General features: G+C 37.4%; 1 protein-coding gene across 1 annotated transcript; it reads left to right on the forward strand.

The window, feature by feature from the left end:
- The first annotated feature begins 667 nt into the window (after positions 1–667).
- LOC149833166 (lipoxygenase 6, chloroplastic-like) lies at positions 668–7,886 on the forward strand. Its single transcript, XM_090013381.1, has 9 exons — positions 668–1,028; positions 2,112–2,392; positions 2,783–3,020; positions 3,362–3,694; positions 3,817–3,902; positions 4,014–4,121; positions 4,840–5,141; positions 5,774–6,040; positions 6,917–7,886. Exons 1-9 carry the CDS (start codon positions 668–670, stop codon positions 7,674–7,676), a joined length of 2,736 nt encoding a protein of 911 aa, XP_089869507.1. The 3' UTR covers positions 7,677–7,886.
- The last annotated feature ends 619 nt before the right edge of the window (positions 7,887–8,505 follow it).

An 8,505-nucleotide genomic window follows, 5' to 3' on the forward strand; every position in this document is an offset into this window, starting at 1 on the left:
CGTGCCCCTGACATATCAAAAAAAAATTAAGGCCTCATGTTACGCATGTAGGGCCTCAACTTTTCTTTAGCCGTCCCTCGTTGACATCATCACGTGCCCATCACTCATCAATCTGCCCCCTGCATACTGACCCAGCTTTCACTTGAATTTTACAGCTTTCCGTCCGAAAGCTTTAAACAAAAAAAAGAGGCCAACAGTGAGGTTCACAAAAGTCCGTATTGGCAGCCAGGTCATTTCCCCATATTTTGCACGCCTCTGCTGCATGTGAATAATGACTCTTTCTCATCTTCTGCATTCACCGACATTTCTTCATGCACCTAACAGCAACCGTGTACACACTTCTCTAGGATCGGGTGATTGCACAGAAATTTTGCATTTACCCGATCGATATCGATCAGTCCTTGGGCCCCACAACTGACAAGTCCTGTCCACAAGATGAAGCGTGATCAGATGCTTAATGCAATCATATTGAACCTGTTCTTTTCACCCCTCTATGAGTGCGACACCAAGCATACTGTACACTCGCTCTCACTCATGCCATCCTTTTTGAAAAAGGAAAAAAATCTCTCGTACCATCCTTTTTAAAAAGGAAAGATACACAAGAATTCAGCTTCTTAGTTCAGGCTGCTACTATTCTCTCTCTCTCTCTCTGCGTGTGTAAACAGAGATGGCTACGATTCAGACTGTTGTTTACCAACAAAGGGTCGGACTCAGTTCAGGAATTTCTCCGGGGATCAGAGTTGGCCAGCAACTCAGAAGGGTGGCGAAGGTGGTGAGGATGCATCAGAAGCAGCAGTTCAGCTTCAAGATCAAGCCGATCAGAGCAGTGATCAGTAAGGATGAGGCGGTGGAATCAACGGCTATTGAGTCAGATGGAGCAAATATGGTGGGCGTTCGGGCGGTGGTCACCATCAGGAAGAAGATGAAGGAAGGGATCGTAGAGACTATACAGGATCAGCTGACGATGTTTCGCAATGGAATTGGGCAGGGGATCACTCTTCAGCTTGTCAGTAATGAGATAGATCAAGGTGAGCACTCAACCTTCTCTTTCAAATAGAAGCTGATTCTCTTAAGGTATCTTGGCTGTTCTTTTCCTACCCTTCATGTTTCCTCTTCCAAAATTTGAAACCAACTAACCATTTCTAGTGTTAAAAAAAAATTGATTTTTTTAGTATAAGAGTTAACAAGTGTGGAATTTGGTTGCTGGTGTTTAATTAGCTAATAAATCCCATTTATGAGTTTGAGCTGTGAGGTGTTAGTTCCATTTATAAGTTTGAGTTGTAAATTGGGTACATTCTTTTGTAACATAAGCTGTATCTTTTTGGTTTGGGAAAGAAGGTGGGTTTGGTGGAAAATGATTGCTGGATCATAGAATCTTGAACGCTCTAGGACTAGCACCATGAGTTTTTCCACAAGTTAATTGCGGATTAGATTGTTGAACACGTTGGTGCATTTAATTCGCAGCTTGCTGTATAGTTTTCCACTCATTTGCATGGATTGATTTGAAATGAAGACAACTTGAATGTTAAAATGGCAACTGCAGAGAGAGAAAGAGAGGGTGAGATTAGTATATCCAAGTGAAGTATTAAGTAGGTGCACTTCTGATTGCTTAAGCTGGATGAATTTGGCATATCACACAAAAATGTGTTTTCTCAGCATTAAAATGTTGATCGGGCACATATCATAGTCGTCAATCTTCATGTGGGATCTTGAAAGCAATTCATCTTTCTTGAGAAATATCATAAAAGACTGCATTTTAAGTAAAAGAAGGGGGGGGGGGGAACTTAAGAATTTGCAAAACAGTCCAAAGATTTACATAATTTTGTGTTGTTCTAGTAGTGTGTTTAAATCAACCACAGAACCATAGTTTGCTAAGACTCGTGCAAATGCTCTAGAAGATTAACATTAGCGGTGTACTTGGAGGTTCTTACGGATGGGACCATAAAAAACATGAGAACGCTATTCTTTTCTTTCCTACTATATGCTAAAAAAACCAACACCAGAACCCTATCTGCATACATCATGTGTAACACTCTGAAAATAGCACATGTATGTGTTTTCAAAGTTCATAGGAAAGCGAGGATTCTTAAATTTATTTCGTTTTTGTGCAGAAACAAATGCAGGAAAGAGGAGTGCAGAGACAGCTATAAGGGGCTGGTTGCCTAAGCCTTCAAACAGTCCATATGTTTTACAGTACACTGCAGATTTCACTGTTGATACTGGTTTTGGTCACCCGGGGGCGATTATTGTCACTAATCTACATGACAAGGAGTTCTACTTAGTGGAGATTGTGATACAGGGTTTTGGTGAAGGTCCAATCTTTTTCCCTGCAAATTCTTGGATTCATTCACAGAAGGATAATCCAGAGAAAAGGGTCTTCTTTTCTAATCAGGTACAAGTGGATATGTGTGTGCTTGTGTTTGTGTGTGCATGTGCACTCTGTGTTTGCTTCCTTTTATTCTATGGACACAAATTGGCAAGCAGAATGGCTTCAAGTGAGGTTTCGTTGGATTTATAATTGGCTTCTGCAATTCTTTGTGGTTTGCTCTGAGTTGGCATTAATGTTTATGCAACTGATTCTGCAGGTTCTCTGGTTCTTAAGCTAGGTTCTTTGGAAAGATTATGGCAATTTTATCTGCCAATATCATACACCTATTGTGCATGTTTGTGATGGATATGACATTATATGAACATATTTTTTCTTTAAATCACCTAGCTGGATTAGTTTTCTTATATGTCATACAGTTAATCGATTTGAGTTCTTTCTGATTGTTCCAATAAGGTGTACTTGCCTTCTCAAACACCATTTGGTCTTAAGGATCTTAGAAAGAGTGACTTGGTTAATATCCGTGGAAATGGGAAAGGTGAGCGCAAGCAATTCGATAGGATATATGATTATGCTACTTACAATGACTTGGGAAACCCGGACAAGGATATAAATCTTTCTAGGCCAGTTCTGGGTGGAAATGAGAGACCTTATCCAAGACGATGCCGCACTGGTCGACCTCCAACAAAATCAGGTATAATTCTTTTTCTTCCAAACATACTCTGCTCTATATTTTTCAAGTTCTTCTGAATGAAAAATCTTAGGTGATTGGAAGCACTCATGGTAGACTTAGGCAACAATATTTTGTAATCCATTATTTCCAGAGCATTAGCCATTGAAAAAATTTATGATGATGCTGTGTTGAGCTATTAGCCATGAACACAATATAAGAAACTACCAAGTGGAAATGTACACTATAAAAATTAGAATTTGCATTTGTGTGCATCTTCATGTTCAGGCAGTTCTGCCAAATGATAGAAATAAATGTCATGTGGCCTGAAAAATTTGATTTTTACATATTTGGTTGTATAACAGATCCTTTGTCAGAGAGTAGGGTGGAGAAACCTCATCCAGTATATGTTCCCCGAGATGAAGACTTTGAGGAAATAAAGCAGAGCACATTTTCTTCCGGGAGGCTCAAAGCTGTCCTCCACAATTTGATACCTTCTCTAGCTGCTGCTCTCTCTCAAAGTGACAATCCATTTAAATGCTTCTCTGAGATTGATAAGTTGTATAATGAGGGCATTGTTTTAAAGCATGATGAACACCAGAGCATTCTTGCAAACCTAGCACTTCCAAGGATTTTGAAAAAGGTTATTAGCAGTACTAAAAGGCTGCTTAGATATGAGACTCCTGCTATAATTTCAAGTATGTAGAGGACTTGCTCTTGATTGATCAGTACTTTTTTGCTTCTCTGAGCATTTCACGAGTACAGCTGTTACAAGTTTCATCTGCAATTCCAAGCATTATGATTGTATTAAATGTTTCAGGAGACAGATTTGCATGGCTACGTGATAATGAATTTGCTCGTCAAATGTTAGCTGGTGTAAATCCCGTGAATATTGAAAGACTGAAGGTATTTAACATTGATTTCTTGCTCTTCTCATTTTGTATGGTTCTGTTTTGTAGAGCAAAACCTTTGTATCCTATCTCACATAGGACCTTGAGGTTGAAAATGATTTTGCAGGAGTTTCCCATTCTGAGCAAATTAGACCCAGGATTGTATGGTTCACCAGAATCAGCACTAACAATGGAATTAATTGAACAAGAGTTGAATGGACTTAGTGTTGAAAAGGTACTGCACAGTTTATCAATTTCCGCATGATTCTCTTAGATTTTTCAGCTCGACTTTCTGTTAAAAAATCTCTGCATTTTTAAAAGAAAATAAGATATTGAAAATTAAGAAAGAATTCTTTTTTCAACAAAGTGAAGAAAAAGTAGCAAAGCTTTCAAATAGAAGAATAAGAAACAAAAGAGCCACAGTTAAATTAGAAAAGGTAAGAAAAAAGTTTAACATATGGTGATAATATTATAATTTTCTTAAAATTACCAATATTTTGAAAAATATTGTGTTATTTTTATTTTGTCATTTTTACATTGGACCAATATTCTTATAATAAAAATATGATGATGTTTCCAAAATATCAGAAATATCTATGACTGATGTGACAGTGTGTGTGTGTGTGACATATCCACCTGTATCTGTCCCAGAGGGGTTTTCCTAAGGGGATATATTAGTAAGTGATTTTTAATGAGATCTTGAGAATTGTAAATATCAAATCATAATGCAAACTTTTAAATATTCAAATTTCTCAAAAAATATAACAATAATATTGCAACATTAATGCAATAATTTCATTTTAGGTTTTTCAATTTACTGTGATATTTTTGTCTTTTAACTGTTTTGAAAAGCTTTAAAAATGTGATATATATATGAGAGAGAGAGAGAGAGAGAGAGAGAGAGAGATGGTCTTCTTTTGTTAAGCTTCTTCCCATCCTGATTGGTGATTCAGGTGATTGAGGAAGGGAGACTGTTTATACTTGACTATCATGATATACTCTTGCCTTTCATCAAAAGGATAAATTCGTTGGAAGGACGGAAAGCCTATGCATCGAGGACAGTTTTTTACTTAACCCATGGTGGTACATTGAAGCCAATTGCTATTGAGCTCAGCCTCCCACCTACATCATCCATGCCCAGGAACAAACACATTTATACTAATGGCCATGATGCGACAAGCCACTGGACCTGGAAAATTGCCAAAGCTCATGTCTGTTCAAATGATGCTGGTGTCCACCAATTGGTGAATCATTGGTAAGTGTTTACTTTGGAAATAATGAAATAATGGCGAAGAGTTGAATAAATCATCCTTTATCCTGTTACTAACAGAATATTGCCACTGGATCCTTGGAGCTAGGTCTGGTAAACGCCCCAAGCTCGAAGTGTTCAAGCTTGGCTTATTCTTGTGGTTATTCAAGCTGAGTTCTAGCTCATAATGAGTCCGAGTTAAACAATCTGAGCTCAAGTTAGCTTGCTTACAGAAAAATTATATGTTTCAAAGCTGGAATCAATAATTTTTTTATCTCCAAACTTATTGCTTGCAGACCAAATACTTTAATCATATGTTCTATCACTTCTATGTTATGTTATATGATGTAAAACATATCTAAAATACTTAGTATTACTTAATGAGCTTATACTAGTTGAGCTGAGCCGAACACCTATTGTTCATGTTTGGTTTGCCGAGCCTATTTTACAAGTTTGAAGGTGCCCTTTACAAGCCGACCGCAAGCTGAGCCACAGGCGGCTCAGCTTGTTTCCCAGCCTGTTTTCAGCCTACTTGGAACCACAAAGCAATACTTGTTAGTTGTTACATAGTGCTGTTTATTTGAATTTTTTATGGTTAGGGACCATATAACTGAATGTTAATGCTTTTTTATTTTCAGGTTGAACACCCATGCATGCATGGAGCCTTATATTATTGCTACTCATAGGCAACTTAGCACGATGCATCCTATCCATAAATTGCTACATCCACATATGCGCTATACACTTGAAATTAATGCATTGGCAAGGCAGAGTTTGATAAATGGAGGTGGAACTATTGAAGAATGTTTCAGTCCAGGAGGATATGCCATGGAGCTGAGTTCAGCTGCCTATAAGAGCATGTGGCGATTTGACATGGACGCATTACCTGCAGACTTGATCAGAAGGTAGATTATGTTAGACTTCCAATTGGCATGTTGAAGTGAAGGCTGCACTCTTTTTCTTTTCCTATTTGTTTATTTATATGCTTATGCATTTGTGTTTTTATAGGCTACCATGTTTTTTATTTGCTTTTTTGTTTGTGTGCATGTCTTATTCATGTTTATGGTAACATTAATTGGACTTGATGTATCAAGTTCTCTTAATAACACACATAATTAGGTCATGCAAATTCAGTGATTTATGATTGTGTATGACAATACTGCTTGATTAAATGACATTCAGTACATGGGAAAATCAATCTAAATGTGATAAAATTACACCACAGAGGATTGAGTGCATAATGATTTGTGTCTCCACAGCTTTCTTTCTGTGCATATTAATGAAAAATCAGGAGACCTATTCTTTAGCAGCAGAGGATTAAGGCAAGGCAACCCCATTTCCCCTTTACCTATTCTACCTTGTTATGGAGAGGCTTTCTCATAGGCAGCTAAAGCAGCACCTGATTTGCTATCTGGATGTCATATGTTATAGTTTGATTGGTAAAACTATACTTTTAAGCTGAGGAGAACTGGGTTAAAATACCACCAGAAAGTGCATGGATACTCTCCAGTTTGCCTCTGTTCTATATGAAAAACATAGCTTTGAATTTAAACTTTTACTTGATATGGATGATAGATTTTAAGGGCATATTATATGTTTGTAGATCCAATTAATGTCTCCTGTGCATGATGTTGAATGAAGTTTGTTTGTGTCTGCTTTTTACGCTTTTGCTCAAAATTGATTGGTCCTATTTTCTCTTAGATTTTTCTTGTGAAAATGCCATTATGTATTCATTCACAGATTATGTTTGCTTCATTTTTCTAATCCATTACAAATTTCAGAGGCATGGCTGTGGAGGATCCTTCAAGCATCCACGGTGTCAAGCTTGTTATTGAGGACTATCCGTATGCTGCAGATGGACTTCTTATATGGTCAGCCATTATGAACTGGGTTGAAGACTATGTTTCACATTTTTATTCAGATCCAAACAGTGTTCAATCTGATGTCGAGCTTCAAAGTTGGTGGAATGAGATCAAGAACAAGGGTCACTATGATAAGAGGAATGAACCATGGTGGCCTCAGCTGAACACCAAAAAGGACCTCTGTGGAATCCTTACTACAATGATCTGGGTAGCATCAGGGCAGCATGCAGCTGTCAATTTTGGTCAGTACCCATATGGAGGATACATGCCGAATCGTCCTACGCTTATGAGGAAGCTAATTCCAAGAGAAGATCAGGTAGAATTCCAAAATTTCCTTCTAAATCCTCAGGCCATATTTCTCGCTTCGCTACCAACACAACTTGAAGCTACAAAGGTCATGGCTGTCAAAGATACATTATCAACACACTCCCCAGATGAAGAGTACTTGGGTCAAGTGCAGCCATATCACTCACACTGGATTAGTGATCAAAAGATCCAAGCAGCATTTGATAAATTTTCATCAAGGTTAGAGGAGATAGAAGAGATCATTCATAGGAGAAACAAAGATATGCATCTTAAGAACAGAAGTGGTGCTGGAGTGCTGCCTTATGAACTGCTGCTTCCCACGTCAGGCCCTGGAGTGACTGGGAGAGGAATCCCTAACAGCATTTCTATATGATGCAACAGCAATTGTGGAGTCCGATGTGCATCTTTTCTTAAAAAGTTTGATTAGTATTTGAATTTGGAAGAACTTAGCTCTTGTGATCTTATATTAGCTTTGTAAGCTTCAGAACAGCTTCTGTTTGATTGAGGATCTGAAAACAGACTTAATTGCACAATCACTAGTTCTGCCATAATGAATCACAGTTTATCAAAAATTGTACTGCAACTCTAGATTATTTGTATTATTACCTACCTGATTGGATGTATATATGTGTTCTATTGATAAATAATAAACGTTAAGCAGAAACAGTGTTTACGAATATATTAAAAAAAAACAGAAACTAGTCATTGCTATTGGCTGACACAATATTCTAGAACTATTTTTGAGTATAAATATACTTCGATGCTGCTGAAAACTAAAACCAATCATACTCACAAATAAACACTCATTATACCGTATCATATCATTTCTGTCAATAAAAACCAAAACTAAGGGAAACTTCTCATCTGATTATCTATGATTTTTACACAAAATCGCTGCACGCATTATTGATTTTCTGTGTTTTGTGGCATGAGTACTTTGTAAATGCTTAGTCTGATCACCTAACCACACCTCCCTAATCTTCTCTGTGTTTTGTGTGGAACTTCATTCAACTTGTTAAGGAAAGAGTCTGGGCTGAAGTGGAATGCGATCACAAGATAAGATCCAAGATGAGGTAAGAATTCCCAAACTAAGGCTAAATCTAAGGATACGTGACACTCTCTGTCTCTAAATTTGTCAAATGAATTATAAAGATTTAAGTATATCTCTTGAAACTTTTTGTTAAGACTTGTATTCAGTTGAT

Source organism: Nuphar pumila, chromosome 7, assembly GCF_984573655.1.
Source record: "Nuphar pumila chromosome 7, dmNupPumi1.hap1.1, whole genome shotgun sequence".
Taxonomy (NCBI): domain Eukaryota; kingdom Viridiplantae; phylum Streptophyta; class Magnoliopsida; order Nymphaeales; family Nymphaeaceae; genus Nuphar; species Nuphar pumila.

Excerpts from the sequence above, each read along its gene's own strand:
- LOC149833166 (XM_090013381.1), top strand. The coding sequence starts at position 668 with ATGGCTACGATTCAGACTGTTGTTTACCAACAAAGGGTCGGACTCAGT. Across the intron at positions 2,393-2,782 it reads GGGTCTTCTTTTCTAATCAG|GTGTACTTGCCTTCTCAAAC; the intron begins GTACAAGTGGAT and ends TGTTCCAATAAG. Across the intron at positions 3,903-4,013 it reads TGAATATTGAAAGACTGAAG|GAGTTTCCCATTCTGAGCAA; the intron begins GTATTTAACATT and ends ATGATTTTGCAG.